General features: G+C 46.7%; 1 protein-coding gene across 3 annotated transcripts in view; it reads right to left on the bottom strand.

The window, feature by feature from the left end:
- Positions 1–16,731, bottom strand: part of LOC105498778 (death associated protein kinase 1) — a 210,994-nt gene that overhangs the window by 100,624 nt on the left and 93,639 nt on the right. For all 3 annotated transcript variants that reach the window (XM_011771111.2, XM_011771112.3, XM_011771113.3), the window contains exon 3: positions 3,759–3,980. In XM_011771111.2, coding sequence (XP_011769413.1) covers positions 3,759–3,980 — 222 coding nt within the window. The remainder of the gene's footprint in view (positions 1–3,758; positions 3,981–16,731) is intronic.

Consider the following 16,731-nt stretch of genomic DNA (forward strand, 5'->3'; position numbering starts at 1 on the left):
AGTCCAAAGGCAACGAAAAGCTGGTGTCCCAGTTCAAAGTCATGTTAGGCAGGAAAAATGGTCTCCTACTCAGGGTCAACCTTTCTGTTCTATTCGAGCCTCCCAGTGATTGGATGCAGCCACCCACATTCAGGAGTGTGTTCTGTTTATTCAGTCTACCGATTCAAATGCTAATCTCACCCGAAAACATCCTCACAGACGTAATTATTATTCTGACCAAATATCTGGGCTCCTCATGGTCCAGTCACGTTGACTGGAAGCATGTCATGAAGGGAAGCATCACAACCCCTCAGATGCTTGGGTAGTGGAGAGGCAAAGACAGTCAGCTCCCAGGGGACACTAGAATTTATGAAGAGCAAATAACCAGGGAACTGTCTAGCCCTGTGAAGCAAGCAGCCAGCTCCTAAGGGCCTTCCCGCTCACTCTATCTAAAAGCTGTTCCCAGTGAGCTCGCTCAGCTTTCATTTAGGGTCATCATGCAGTTAACAATGTAAAGCTGTATGCCAAGATGCAACTGTCAGAAAGCCTACAATTGAAAACAGTAGGGAGCCCCACTGGTGGAGCAATTGGAATTTTCATCCATTGCTGCAGGAACTGTAAAACAGTCTGCTCACTTTAGAAGACAGCTTGGCAGTTTCTCATAAAGTTGAACACACGTTTACTATATGACCCAGCAATCCCAAGACCTCTAGGTATTTACTGAAGAGAAATGAAAACCTACGCTCACACACAAGTCTGGATGCGAATGTTTGTAGCAGTTTTACTCATGATTATCAAATACCAGAAACAACCCAAATGGGTGAATGGATTATAAAAAATCCATACAATGAAATACCAGTCAGTAATAAAAATGGACACACTCTTCATACACAGATCTCCAATGCATTATGCCAAGTGAAAGCAGCTAGTTTCAAACACTTGTATACTGTACAAGTCTATTCACTGGACATTTTCAAAATGACAAAACAATAGTGATATGGTTTGGCTCTGTGTCTCCACCCAAATCTCATGCCAGATTATAATTCCTGATATCGGAAGAGGCGCCTGGTGGAAGGTGAATGAATCATGGGGGTGAACTTCCCCCTTGCTGATCTCCTGATAGAGTTCTCAGGAGATCTGGTTGTCTGAAAGTGTGTAGCACTTCCTCCTTCTCTCTCTTCCTCCTGTCGGCCATGTGAAGATGGTGCTTGCTTTCCCTTTACCTTCTGCCATCATTGTAAGTTTCCTGAGCCTCCCCGGCCATGCTTCCTGTACAGCCTGCAGAACCATCAGTCAATTAAACCTCTTTTCTTCATAAATTACCCAGTCTCGGGTCTGCCTTTATAGCAGTGTGACAATGGACTAATACAAACAGTGAGGAAGACCAGCTCAGGGCATGCAGGCGTTAGGTGGCAGAGGGTAGGCGTGACGGGGTAGTATTAATACAAGGAGTACTGGAGTATTTAGGGGTATGAGAACTGTTCTGAGTCCCAATTAGAGTGCTGGTTACATGATTTACATGTGTTAATTTTCATAGAATGACACAACTCTCCTCCAATATTTGCTCTATTATAAATAAAAATTTTACATAATCAAATGGTAAAAAAATAATTGTATGCCACCCAATTTAGGCTAGGGTAAATGCACCTAATGGGAACTATCTGTGAATTGGGGTCAGTCAACAGAAGTTGAAGGCGCAATATGTACATGCCGACAGGCACAAGAGGGTCAGTGACTCATAGGCATTGCTCAAATATTTTAGTATGAAATGAGGATAAGTGACATTCTTGAGTCACTGGGCGCAACCTGGGAATTATTTGAAAAGGCAGAATAGTTGTGATTTGTTATGTTTCTTTTTCCAGGCACTTTGTATTCACTGTCTTAAGGCAGGAAATGTAGGCTTAAAGACAAGAAAGGATTTGCCCTGGATTTTGATCCCAGTTCTGTCTGGTTCCCCAGCCCCCATCTTCACTCCAGGCTGCTGCCTCCCAGGAGCCATATAAAGCCACAGTGAGGATTATACCATGATCTGTCCCTTTTCCTCTGCTGTACCCCAAGCAAGTCCTTAATCTACTGGCCCCTTAAAGCTCTGTTCTTCCTTTAAAGCCAGAGTTCTCAGTTGCGAGGGTGTGGGGGCACAGGGGGAAGCAGGAGATTTTGCCCTCAAGGTACATGTGGCAATGTCTGGACATATTTTTAGTTGTCACAACATGGGGGAAGAGTGCCACTGGCATCCAGTAGGTAGAAGCCAGAGATGCTGCTAAACATTCTACAATGTTTAGGACAGCCTGAAGGAAGAGTGATTCAGTCCCAAATGTCACTTGTGCCAAGATTGAGAAATGATGATTTGGAAGAGGGGAGGAAGGGAAGAAGGAAGGAGAGAGGAAGGGAGGAAAGGAGAAAAGGGAGGGAGGAAAGAAGGAAGGAAGGAAGGAAGGAAGGAAGGAAGGAAGGAAGGAAGGAAGGAAGGAAGGAAGGAAGGAAGGAAGGAAGGAAGGAGGGAGGGAACATATTAATCTCATCTACAAGGCAGCACAGTGTTAGGTATTTAAAAATTCTTATATCATTTATCTCCCCATAAACCTTCTGAGATATTATTAACCCCATTTTATGGTTAAGAAATTTGTGGCTAAGACTCATACAGAAATGTGCCCAAATCCCAGTGGTGAGACAAGCTGCTGCGGGGACTGCAGGCACCTGGGACTGCAAAGTCGAGGTACCTGCAGGGTGGTGCCTGGGAGCTGGCCTGGCAATTCTGCCAACCTTCTCCTGTGGTCTTAAAAATTTCTTCTTATACCTGAGGTGTCTGCAAAGAAGGAGGCCATTGGATCGCAAAGAAGAGGACTGTTGGATGGGTAAAAGGGCAAATCTGAATTCAAGAGGCTGCATTCAATGGATGGAGTCTGTCATCACTAAGAGCCACCGAGGATGGGTTTGTCCTCAAATCTTCTTTGGTTCCATCCGTCCCTCCTCCCTCAAGGCACTCACATCTCGCCTCCATCCCAAAAGCCCGGAGACAGACAGATGTGCGCCCCAAGCTGGCTTCCTGTCCTCTCCCACCAGCATGTGCTGCTGGACTCAGCCACAGGGAGTGGGGCCCCACTCGGCACAGCAGGCAGGAAGCTGGGGACCGGAGGGGTGGGAGAGGGAGATGAGAAACACCACACCCGCCGCAATCAGTTTCCCATAATAACATCTGATGGGCATGGCTTGCCTGAGAAAATCAGCAACTTGCTTTAAAAACAAGTCCTATTTGAGTGATTCTGGCTCAGTTTTACCTATTCATATAATTAGTGTTGATGGATTCAGCAGTTAAAAATGGGGTTCATGCGTTTAAGATAGAGGGAGGGGGAAGAGATGGGGGGAAGAGATAAATAGAACAGAGGAAGAAAGGCAGAAAAAAAGAGAGAGGACAGGAATAGAGAGGGAAGAAGGACATATGTTTGAAGCTTAACGGGAAACTCAGAATATAGATGTGCTCATGACAAAGATGAACCCCAGAAAGTGGTGAACCCGAAGACTGGGAGACCCTCTTGCAAACTGGGTGAAACCACAGTGATGGGAGCTGCTCTTTTGAGTTTGTTCTAGATCCCTGCAGCTGGGTTTCAGGTCAGGCAGCATGGCTCTCACACACCCTGTACAGGAGAACCAATTCCTGATCCATCTCTTGGGCTCTCTGTGGCGTGGCCCGGCTGGAACGAAGCTGTGGCTGACGCCCACCACACTCCCTCCCGCCCACCACACTCTCTCTCGCCCAGCCTGGCCCAGGCAGCACTCACAGTTCCAAGATCAGAATGACGTCTGTCTTGTTCTCATAGACTTCGTGCAGGGTGATGACATTGGGGTGCTGGATCTCCTTCAGGATGCTGACCTCCCGCTCGATGTCCTCACGGCTCACGCCCCGCCGGCTGGACTTAGTCCTCCTTTTCTTGATGAATTTGGCGGCATACTGGAGGCCAGTGCTTTTCTCACGGCATTTCTTCACAACTGCAAACTGTCCACTGAAAAGAGAAGATGGAGGATTCTTTATCGTTCATTAAAAAAACAGGATTTGAATGAGGACGTGGCATGGTGCAGAGGGGACAAGAGAACTGTGAATAGGAAAGTTCAAATTGTGGAAAAGTAACAAATTAGGTAGGGATGTTTCTTATCATCATTCAGTTTCGCTAAGCATGTTTCTTTATAAACAATGCTGCAAGGAATATAAACTCTTAAAGTATATTTTATTGAAAGAGTGACCATGTTTCCATTTGTCCTTTCCTCCTTCCCTCCCACTTCAGGTCCTAGGACAGCAGCAAGGAGCTCTGTGATCTGACCTCACTTCCAGCAAGCTCTTTTCCTGCATGTCTAGTCTCTGAGCCTGGAAAACAAGGGATTGAGACCAGGGAATTGGTAAAAAAAAAAAAAATATATATATATATATATATGAAGCCCCGCCTTCAACAACATATTTCTAGCACCAATATTAACCAATTTAAATACACAAACAGAAAAAGGTCTATTATTTTGTTCACAATTAAGTGACGGATGTTGGTCACTCTCTGGCATTATCTCCCCTCTCCTCCCTTCTCAAAGTATTTCTACCCAGGGATCTTTGTGGTTCTGGGGAAGCCGATTCCACCCCTAAGGTTTTCTGAGACTCTTTTCTCTTTTGAGTGTGACAGAACCCCCAAAAGCTGCTGCCAACAATCTTGGGACCATGAGGAGAGTCACTCTTAGTTTGAAGACAACCACTGCAGAGGCAGAGCCAGTAAAAGGGAAGAAACCAGGTCTGCAGTGACACCTTGGAGTCGCTGGATCGGCCCTGGCCTGAAACCATCTGCCTGTGATGTTTCAGCGACATAAGCCAATAAATTCCTTTTATGGCTCAAATCAGTTTGATGGGTTTTCTACTTCCTGCAGAGGAAAGCACCCTAAATGCCACAGCAAATAACCAGATTCCCTTTCCCATATATTAAAGACTGTAATAACAGAACTTGACTCAAAATAATAAGGGGTAGGCAGTAAGTGGGTGAGATGGTGAGAGGTACCCGCTGATAGTCAGTGGAACGCAATGCAAAGACCCTCCTGGACCCATGCTGGTGCCCTTTCTTCTTCCCTAGTGCCCAAGGAAGGGTTGATCTGTCCATCGCAGGATCTGTATGTTTCTTGGCACCTGCTGGAGTACTGCTATGTAAAGAATTATCACAGGTATTTTTAGCTGGCTTTATCCTCACATGAAGACAAAAGCCAGAGAGAAAAGCAAATTAAGGATAATATTTTGATGTTAAAGAATGGATACTTTAAAATATTACTCATTTACTTTAGCAGTAGGAGGCCAGTGAAGAAGACACGCAGAGAAAAGGATGATCTTTATAGCCGTGTCAATTTTTTTGCATGGCAGGCTGTTAACACCCGCTTTCCCCCTGCAGCAGGATAGCTGAGAAGCTGAAGAATAAATCACACTGGAATGCCAGCACCGACTGCCTGTGAACTCGCTACCTTAAACAGTTATGGGGTCTATGTAATGACTTTATTACAACCAAAATCCAATTTCTCTGAGGAGTAAAAACCTTCTGTCTACTGTGGGGTGGAGGGTAGAGAGATGGGGCATATGGAGAGAAGAGGGGAAACAGCCTGAATTCGAAACACAGTCAGCTGCTTCCTTTAGAGTCCAGGCTCCTCCTTACAAAGATATTATTGTGTCCCCACCAGGCAGATTCAAAAGGACCCAGGATAAGGAGACCTAGCCCAGCCCAGCCAACCAACAAGCAGCTGACAGTTCAGAGGCTGGGCCCATTCATATCTCACACATGGCCATAGCAACTTGTCTCAGAGTTACAACTCAAGGCAGACTCAGTAGTTTCAATCATGGTGCTTTAAAATTCAAAACCAAAAAGTCAAGAGAGAGAGAGAGAAACAGAGAGACAGAGAGAGAAAAAAAAACCACTTTGGGAGGCCGAGGTGGGTGGATCACAAGGTCAGGAGTTCGAGACCAGCTACTCAGGAGGCTGAGGCAGGAGAATTGCTTAAACCTGGGAGGTGGAGCTTGCAGTGAGCTGAGATCGTGCCACTGCACTCCAGCTTGGGTGACAGAGCAAGACTCCGTCTCGGGTGGGGGAGAGGGGGAAGAAAAAGGAAAATCCTCCTGACAGGAGAGTCACAAAGAATTTCAATGCAAGCCTGGATACAAAGACTCTTCCACATGTGTTTTCACCTCCAAATGTTCTATATTGGAAGTTTCTCCATTTTATTTATGGGAAGATGGTAAGTAAAGTCAGGTTAGCCCTGATGGCAGGATGAAGGCAGGTGCTGAATGTCATGTGCGCTCATGCCCAGGTGAACTGTGGCGCCTTAGTTTATAGCAAAACCTGGGGAATTTACTCTCTCACCTGACAATGGATCCCTCACTCACACTGCAGGGTCCCCACACAAAAAGTGCTGGCTGGTGAGGAGGGGATACGGGCTGGTGGGTAGGAAGGCTTTATGTGGATGCTGGGGTACTGGCTAACTCTGACTGCAAAGAGTAAAATGAGGGTCTAGAATGAGCTTGAGAAACTTGTTCTAGACCTATTGCAATGTCACCTCTTTTAAGATACCATTTCCTATTCTTCCCTGATACCCCTAACAATCTATTCCCTTTCCTCCAATCTGCCATATCCCTGAGTCCAAAGAGCCCCCCATACCCCTCAGGGGAACCTGCTGTTTTCTGCCCATTCTTGCCTTTCCCACCCTCCCAGACTGCCGACGCCTGGAGGACAAAGGGCTGCCAGGCTCATCTTCGCATCTCCTGAGGCCCTGGGTGCAGACCTACTTCACATAGTCCATGCACAATGCACATATGCCGCGGCCGATGCCTGAATCTCTAACCCTGCGAGCCCGAGGAGGTAGACCAAGGGTTCTGCATAACAGTTCAACAGAATTGTGTAGTGGCTAGGAGCCAGCAGTGTAACCCAGGGTTTATTTAGGACTTAGCCACTCTAGGCCTCAGTTTTCTTATCTGTAGAGTGGGCATAATAAGTGCCTGCTTAGAGGGAAAAGGATGAAATGAGCCAATACGCATGAAGTGTTTAGAACAGCCCCTGACCATGGGGAGTCTTCAGTAACTTTTAGCTGTTATTAATCTGTGACAACTGGAGTTATTTTCATCAGCACACTGTTGCCTCCGTCTCGCAGTGATGCAGTATTACCCCCCAAGTACCTACCTCTCATGACCGCCAGAGAGAAAAGAGCCCTCATAGCACAAAAAAAAAAAAAAAAAAAAAAAAAAGAGCCCACAACAGGGCTGTACTGTGATAACAACGTGGACAACTATTGATAAATCCTCACTCCCTTCCTCCTTTTGCTGCCTGTCCCCACTCAGTGGGTGTGTTGTCACTTATAACTGCTCAGGCAGGCTGGCCCTGGCCTTGGGAGCTCAGAGTCACAAGCTGAGCCGAAGTGCCAGCAGCCAGGCCCACCTGGGGGCCTTTGGGGGCCTTTGTGTGTGCTGAGTAAGCCTGTCAGGCATTTCCATAGCGCAGTCTCCTCAGGCAGTCGGCAAACTGTGAGGACAGACTCCTGGAGGAGCAACTCTTCCCTAACCAGTCATTTGCTTTGTGAGGTCTAATTCGAGTTGGACTGTTGGCGAACTGCTGCTCTGATCCCTTCCTTCCTGGGCAGCTGGGCCTGGACCCGCTTTCCTCCCTGGATCGGGACTCCTTTGGGGGACAGCTCCTCTTCACCCATCCTCTGCCTCCCCAAAGACAACAACAACTTAAAAAAAAACAGCTTGTGTGTCTACTTTGCTGGTAAGGATTCCTAAATCGTGTGCCCGCAGAGGAATACCGTGATCCAGATTCAAGGGTGAGTTCACACAGACCAGGGAGCAAAGCCACAGCACACAAAGCAGCAAGACTACTGCCGCAACCACGCTGGGGGCGCTCGTCCCTTCTGCCCCCTCCTCACACCCACGCACTGAGGCCAGTCAGTAATCAAGAATGATACGGTTGGCTGCATTATTCATTAATTACCATTACTATAGCTAGGGCTGTTCAATGGATGGGGGGAAGTAGCTCTTTACTGGAAAACAGAAATTCTTTGTATGCTATGACATTTAATTTTGATAAAGCAGTATAAGTGATCCTTATTATTCATGGATTCTGTACTTGCTTTTTCACCTACTTAGCAACTTTTTTTTTCTTTTCGTGAGACAGGGTCTCGATCTGTTGTGCAGGCTGGAGTGTGGTGGTGCAATCACAGCTCACTGCATCCTCGACCTCCCAAGCTCGAGCAATCCTCCCACCTTGGCCTCCCAAGCAGCTGGAACTACAGGAGCATATCACCACACCCAGCTAATTTTCTTTTTTTTGTTGTTTTTTTGTTTTGTTTTGTTTTGTGTTTTGTTTTTTTTCCTGCAGAGATGGAGTCTTGCTCTGTTGCCTAGGCTGGTCTCGAACTCTCGGGCTCAAAGCAGTCCTCCCACCTCAGCCACCCAAAGTGGGGGAATTACAGGCATGAGTCACTGTACCAGGCATAAAATTTATTTGTAACCTCCAAGTCAATATTTCTGGCACTTTCACAGTCACTTGTGGACATGCACGGATCGTGGAAAATTGGAGAGGATTGTGGAAAATTGGAGAGGCGGCTGCACACGTTTCTAGCTGCACACGTTTCTAGTCAAACAGCTGCCTTCTTGCTTTGGCTCTCACACTATAAACAAGTGTGCTTTCTGCAGTCCGTTTAGTGTCACATTTTTTATTGGTAATTTCACTGTATACAATGACCCCCAAGTATAGTAGTGTGGTGCTGTCTAGTGTTTCTAAGCACAACAAAGCTGTGATGTGGCTCAGGGAGAGACTGTGTGTTAGATAAGCTTCATTCAGGCATGCGCAATGTGCTGTTAGCCATGAGTTCAATGTTAATGAATCGTGTGTGTGTGTGTGTGTGTGTGTGTGTGTGTGTGTGTGTGTGTGTATGATGTCTTTAAACAGAAACACACATAAAACAAGGTTATGCAAAAATGACAAAAATGATTTGACCAGAGACTCACAGGAAGGTAACCCTGGGTTTCTCCTAGGAGCAATGGTTTGGTGTTTGCAGTGAATTTCTAGAGAACAACTCTCACACATAATGAAAGTCAACTATACGCCAACCTTTTTTTTTCCCCAAAAAATGCACTAACATTCTCCATCATTTAATAACTGACTAAACAGTCTGTTGCATTAGATACAGATGTCAAATTAATTTTAATATTAAAAACTTTCCACTAAATGTAATAAACATTTATTAACTACTCATGGTCAGATACATACAAAGATAATGAGACACATTCTTCCTTTAATGAGTTTTATATTCAAAAACTTGATTCAAATGTAATCACCAATTTTATTAAACAGAGGAAATGCATGGCTAAAAGGAGCAAGCTTCATAAAGAACAGGCTGACATCTAATTTCTCTGACTCACTAATATATCTAATCTGACTACTACCTCTGCAGTCACTGAAGAAACTGTAACCAGGATTACATGCAAGGCTCTTTACACGTATTACTTTATTAATAATCACAACTCTATGAGATACACATCATCAACTCTTCTGACCAATGAGAAAATCAGGTCTCAGGGAGATTTTTAAAGACTGTCCCAAATCACTGAGTCAGTAAGCTGCATAACTGAGAAATGAACTCAAACTCAAGTGTATTTGCCTCCAAAGCTCCAGGTTCTGAGCCCCACCGCTGTGTGGACCTTGTACACTTTATGCTTGTCATACAAGTCAGCTCACTGTGAAGTTACAGACAGACTCCAGCATCACTCTAGGAAAGTGCTTTGTGAGGGGACAGCAAAGGGCAGGGGTTTGTGGTTAAATCTGTTTGGGTCATGTTGCCTTCTCTTCTCAATTGAAGACTCACAAGGTGTTTTAATTAATTAAAATCTTTAAGATGCTCTGAGGTACCATGCAATAAAAGTACACCATGTTTGTGCATTCAGGAAGCATTCTAGTAACAATCAGAAAGAAACCCAAGTTGATTCTCAAGGTCAAGGCACAAGGATGGCAGCATTCCTATTTCTGTAGGTCTTCTACAGTTCCTGGTGCCTTAAAAAGAAACCTGTTTACCTTTTGTTTAATCCAGTCAGTTCTTACTGTCAACTTTATTTATAATTTGTGGGAGGCTCTGTTCACATGGGAGAACGAAGGTGTGGACATACAATGTCAGAGAAGATGTAACATTCAGAATGGAAGGAAAAAGCATAATCTGACTGGACATGACAATTGATGTCTGCCGCATGAGCTGGTGCCACACCCAGGGTCTAACCTTTTCATTGCTGGTCCTGATCCAGACACACCATCGGAACAAGTTCTCACCCGGAGCAGGTGGGTGCAGATCCAAAAACAAGTGACGAAAACAGCATCTCCTTTTTCATGTTTTTACTTTAAATATGCATCTAACCAATACATATGCCAATTAAAAATTATTTATGGTAACTAGTATTACGATGAATTCCCTACATTAACGCTGGAAACAGATCTGGTTTAAATCTAACAGCTGATACGTTCCATCTTTCCGCTCTTCCCAAGTCTTTGCAATATGGTTTCTCATTAACACAAAATAATTTCTACTTTTGAACTCGTATCAAATCCCTGGCTTGGCTTCGGTGGTGGTTTATGGGTGATCTATTTTTGTAGAAGACTTTTGCTGCCAGAGTAGCAGGGCAGCTTGAAGTCTGCCAGAATATTAGAATTACAGGTTGTAGGTAAGGGGTGAGGAACAGAAACGATTTCTCGAGGATGAGTTAACATCTGATAATAATTCACATTTACAGCAGGAGACAAGACCCTGAGGGTCCAGACTAGGAGAGAGACAAGCATGAAATACTTCGCTGTGGGAAGAGGCAAAAAGGGGACTCTTGCTGTTGCAGAGAGGGTGCAGTTAGGAGACCCCTGCCCAAGCTGGCCTCCTAGGCTGTGCCTGAAGGCTGAGCGTGAGTCAGGAGTGGAGGAAGGTGTGTGTGTAGGGACAGGGTTTCCTAGAGGAGGAACAGCGTGACAGAGGCAGGAAGGCATGAAAGAGCCTACTTCATATTTCTAGAGGAAGAGAGGAGTGGCAGGGAGGTGTCGGGCCAGACACACAAACAGGGCCCTGTGCAGATGAAGCGACGTCAGCCCCAGCTCCGCCAATAACTTGAGAAAGCAGGAGGCCTCTCCGAGCCTCAGTTTCCCATCTGTGCAAGGATGATGACAACATGAAATGCGGCCATGCATGTGAGTGCACACTGCTGTCTCTAAACACATCAAGCACGCGGAAAGGATGAAAATTACCAAGTTGTCTAAGCTTCGTGAACTTCTCAGAGAAGCCAAGAAGACAGGATTTCAGGAGCTGAAAAGCAGCACCAAACTTCCCCTTGACATTTTTCTATGCAACAAGTTTGAAATCTAAATGTTAAGTCTCTACATTTTATTCTCCCGTTGGAACTCAACAAAGCTATTTTCATTTCGGATGGAGACGTATTTGGTTTGCCCCCTTTGGTCCTCAAAGGCCCCTGCAGCTTTGCTTAGATGCTGAGGCTTTCAGCTGGAGGTAGGTGATGGGAAGTAGACAGCATCTTCCAAAGACGGACTCAGCCGTCTTTCTATCCCACAAGCTCTCTTGAGTGTGACCCTCCAGTCTCTCACCCTTGAATCTGAGCAGGCACCAGTGACTTGCCTAACACACAGAATGTGGCAGAAGTGATCCTGGAACTTCTGCCTGAGTTCTTAGGAGCTTCCTCTTGGAAGCCAACCAGCATGCTGGGAGAAGCCCAGGCTGTATGGAGAGGCCGTGTGCAGACGCTTCCGCCCGCAGCTCCAGCTGAGCTGACAGCAGCTGTGAGAGGCGAGGCACGTGCGTGAGCTGTCATGGACATCTGGGCCATCAAGTCTTCAGATGGCTATAGGTCTAGCCAACCTCTCAATGTGACCACCTGAGAGACCCAGGCAAAACCCTCTAAGCTGGGTCCGGGCAGCCCACAGAAGCATGAGAGTTAAGAGATCATCATAAACTGTTATTTTCAGCTACCACGTTTTGGAGTGGGTTGTTACGCAGCAGTGGGTCGGCAGAACAGCACTCAAGAATCTGGGATGGTGGGTTTAACAGATCACCCCAGAGGTCATGCAGAGGAAGGACTTGACACAGAAGGTGACTAGGTCACAAGCAGCCTCACAGGAGAGCACGGGAAGGGAGTGAGGCTGTCCAGGCCACCCTGAACGCAGGCCCCGTCCCAGGCTCAGAAAAACGGGCCCTCTCATCCCATCAGCACGCATGGACTCACTTTTCAACTTCTCTGCTTCTCATCATGGCAACAATTTCCCACCTTTCAAGGAAAATTCTGCATCATTTAGGAAGGACCTCAACACAAACAACAAAACCCAAAGACCCTCACTGAGATGCCTTCAGTGCTCTGGCTGGGCAGGGCTTGTTGCTGGCCTCCAACTTTACCTTCCCCGGTCTCTGCAGTGAAGCAGATCTCCACCCTGGGAAACACACAAATCCCACATGCTACACACGATCCAGTAAATATGGCTCCCTCATCTTCCTCCTGCCTAGTCTGAATGCCCAGCGCGTACCTATACTGACTTCACCTTTAGCAGAACGCGTGTGAAGAGGAAACACTCTTCAGGAAGCAGCTTCAGCGGGAACCCCTTCTTTGATCTTAACCCCAACAGGTTCACGGATTTCAGCACAGGACGAAGGCAAACCCTGTATGGGAACTCAGTACTTCAGCACCAAGTGGTACACAATTCCCTTGGAATGTAGGCCACACTTGGAGTTGTTCTCTTTCTGCCCTTTGAGAAGCTACGAGACAGAGGAAAGCAATACTTTTCATCGAAAAAAAGCAAAGCAGGTGATTTAAAAAAAAATTATTATCATGAAAAAAAGTACAACCCTCCAAAAACTATTTTAAACTAATACAAGGGCTCGGTTAAATAGGCTGTGATTTGTAGAGCAACTGGCTCAGGTTGCCACGGCACCAACAGAGAAAAGTGGAGTTTACCGAGGGGATAAACAACAGAGAAAAGTGGAGTTTACCGAGGGGATAAACAGCAGTCCGTCACCCTGGGAACCAGAACAACACGCAGAGGTAGGAATGAGATGCAGAAAGAGAAGGGCGAACAGCACAATGGGCCAAGGAGAGCAGAGGAGAGGTGGGTCCCTTGGCAAAAGCATCCTCCCAAGAACAAAGTCCCCTGGAAGACTGCAGAGAAGAAGGTGGCATAACCGAGGAACCAGGGCCAGCGTGGGTCGGGCTCCACGCACTGGTTTGGTATTGCAAGTCGGAACACAGAAACCAAATATGCTGAGTGTCAGGTAGCTCAAGATACCTCTTTATCATTAAGAAATTTGCAAATCAGAGCAGTTGAGGATTAAACGGAGGGGAGATTAGAAAGATAGCAGGGGGTGCCTTCGTTCACTCCCCCTTGTCCCTATGATACCTCTTTGCAGGAGGAAGGTCCAAGATCCATCTAGAAGAGTATTTCCCAAAGTGGGTCTTTGGAGCTCATATAAAGAGATGCTGCTTGGAGAAACGGTGTCAAGGCCAAGCAAGTTGAAGCAAAGGTAGGTAAACAAAGTCACAACAGGGTGCTACATGCAGGACTCAGTCAACACAGCCCTTTCCACGAGGGGCAACAGCATTCGGCATTTCACATGGTTTGGGGTTGATGTTAACCACGAAACTTTTTTCCTTCCTTACGCATTTTTGGTTACGAAGCATTTGAAGTCCAGTTTTCTTGGGAAGGTGTGCTTTGGTCCTCTCTCCCAGGTAAACGGGAAGGTGCCTGGAAGTGGACTCTGCGTTCACTGTTTCCTTTGCATTTTCAACACTTTCAGATTATTCCCTAAGGCAGGATGCCAATCACAGTGCCTGCTCCTTCATGGGCTGGAAGAGCCAAGCACAGAGCTGGAGGTGGGAGGTGCCCAGGTGGATTCACACCTTCCTGGGACTGACCCATTAGAAGAGTGGGGACCAACTGAGTCAGGCCTGGGAGAGGAGGCCACCCACCTTCTCAGGCCTGGTGTTTCCTCTGCCTCCTTCTGGCTACTGGTGAAAGGGCTGCTTAGAGGCCACAGGCAAATCTATGATGGATTCAGCCCTCTTCACCACTTGAAACTGGCAAAGGATTTGGAGTTTTTCTTTTATTTCAGGCAGGCAGTGGGGCTGGGTAGTTTGGGTGGCAACTGAGAGCAGATGGACTGGGTATGGACAGCACAGTAAATACTGGCCATGACAGCTACCTCCGAGGAAGAGCATGGTGGTGACAGGAAGGAGCCCAGAGCCTGGCAGACTCCTTAGAGCAGAGTCCTGAGCCTAGAGATGTACCACTGCCTTCCTCTAGGCCCAGTTCCTTCACTTTTTGGGACTCACTGCCCTAGTGAATCCTACCTGCTTCCCATATGGTCCACGACGTCAGGAATTTACTAACAAGACATGTCAGTGCAACAGACTTTCAACTGCCCAGTGGGCGGTGTGCAGAGTGAGCAGGGTCCCTGGCTCCAGCTAAAGGATATGTGAACTACACCCACTTTTCTCAGCACCATCCCTAGGACCTAACACAGAACACCTGCCTGCTGCTTGCTGTTTGTTTTTGTCTGTAAAGCCACAAGGGAAAGGAAGGAATAAGTGTTGGGAAAGCATAATTTGATACAATCTAAACAGGGCCTCTGGTGGATCAGACAAATAAAATAAACAACAACACTGCATACATTTTCTCCAAATATACTAAACCCTACATCGGAATCATAGCTGAACTCTGAGTCCAGTTTTAAGGAAACTAAAACGCCCTTATACAGAAAGGGTAGCTACAGATTACTGTTATGCCAGGATTGGATGTTCCATTTCAATGAATGCTGACCACAGTGGATGACTGGAGATCAGAGCTTCCTGCCCCAAGACCCTAGCTGAGCCCCCTGGCTCTCCAATGATTCTGGTTGAGACTCAGAAGGGTCCGCTCCTTGTTTGATCACTTTGACTTCACCATGCTATTGCCTTGGGCCAATCCCATCATTTGATCATCTTGACTTTGTCATGTAATCCCCTTTCAGCCAGTGAGTCAAAGTTAACTGGACCATAAGGAATGATTTGTTCTCAACTTGGCAAGCTGCTCTTGGCTGAAAAAAAAATTGAAAAAGAAGGCAGAAGATTCATATAATGTCATGGGGAAAGAGAAGACAAATAAAAAGTTAAGCTAAGTTCCTTATTCTGTGGCCAAAAGAACAGGAAGAAAGTCAGATGTATTCAGGGTGCTAAGATTCGAGACGGGTAAGAACTAGCTAAAGGGAAAGAGAAAGGACAGAGCTTGGTAGTCTGATGACATAGGTCATTACCATGCAAATACTCTACAAAACTGCCCAGACTGAAATACGAATTGTGAGATCCTCCCCTCCAATATTCACCCTGCTCAGTTCTGGAGCATGAGAGGAAGTGAACAAAGAAAGATGTCTAAAGATTTTCATAATTTCTCCTCTTGATTTAAGTTAAGATACTATTCGTCTGCATGTTTTTAAAGGGTAGGTTTGGAACCCTCTGTCATGCTGTCATTGGAAGAATTAGCTCCACCTTATACCGGGAAGTCTGCTCCGAACTGGCCTCAGTGTCTTGGCAGAAATTCAAATATGCCTGGCACTACGTGACATTTAGTGCAGTTGGGTGGCCAACGTACTTGGGAGACGCCATTCACAGGTCTGTCCTGCTCTGGAGACTGAATACAACTGAGGGTAGCCAAGCTTCTTTGGGGTCTTTCGTGGCTGGGATTGCAACAGTCACAGGCCCAGGTCTCAGGGAGGCAGTGAGTGGGTGTCTGGTTGTCAGCCCGGCAAAGAAGAATCCTTTTCACAGTGCTCTAGGCCAAGCCATTTCCCAGGATGCCTACAGATCTGTCACCTTGGCTCTGAACCAAGTGGGGACTCACCTCGTGGAGGAAGTCTAGGGGGAGGAGAAAATGGGGAGGGGACCACAGGGTCACTTCAGGGCAGGCAAGAAGAGGCTGGCAGGGAAAGGCACTGCTGGAGTTACCTGAAGTGACAGCCACTCAGATAAAACTGAAAGATGATAAGTTAAAGAGAAACCGGAGCTCCCGGGAAGCCTGAGTATTCTCTCAATGGAAGCAGAACTCCCTGGAAACCAGCCACGAGGCTGACCTCACCCCCACGGCCCGATCCGAGCAAGCACACGGCTTACTGTGAGAGCCAGGGCAAGACTGTATCCACCACGGCCAGGAGAGTGAAGAGACTGATGGCCTCAACTCTTGGAAGTGCCACTTTTGAAGAGAACGTGTCACTAATTAAGTCTCAGGTCAAACACTAAACAAAATAAAATACAATTTGTGTGAATGAGGTTTGGAGGTGGTATCTCCTGAAGCAGGGATTGTAAACCCGACGACCTGTCCATGGAGCGCTGCTTCCAAAAGAGTGTGGAATATGACTTCTATGGGACATGAAGTCGTCATCGTCATTGCGGGGTTTTAGAAGCTTTGTGGATGGAAACGTAATCCCCTGGCCAGGAAATGGGTGAAATGGGAAGTCCACTGGTGGGCGAGAAGGGGGAGTTACCTCTCCTACAGCCCATGCTGGGGTTGGGTGGGAAGCCCTTCCTCTCGCTGGGTTTCCTCCTTATCATCGGCAGTGGGCCGGCGGTAAGGAGCTCTATACCCCTCCCCAACATGGGTGGCCGTGGGCCCTGCACAGCTGGGGGTCAACATGGTCTTGTCGCTTGGATCAAGAGGCTGTGCTTGTCTGCAGTGATATGGAAACACTGAGGCC

The sequence above is a fragment of the Macaca nemestrina genome, chromosome 14 (assembly GCF_043159975.1).
Source record: "Macaca nemestrina isolate mMacNem1 chromosome 14, mMacNem.hap1, whole genome shotgun sequence".
NCBI classification, from domain to species: domain Eukaryota; kingdom Metazoa; phylum Chordata; class Mammalia; order Primates; family Cercopithecidae; genus Macaca; species Macaca nemestrina.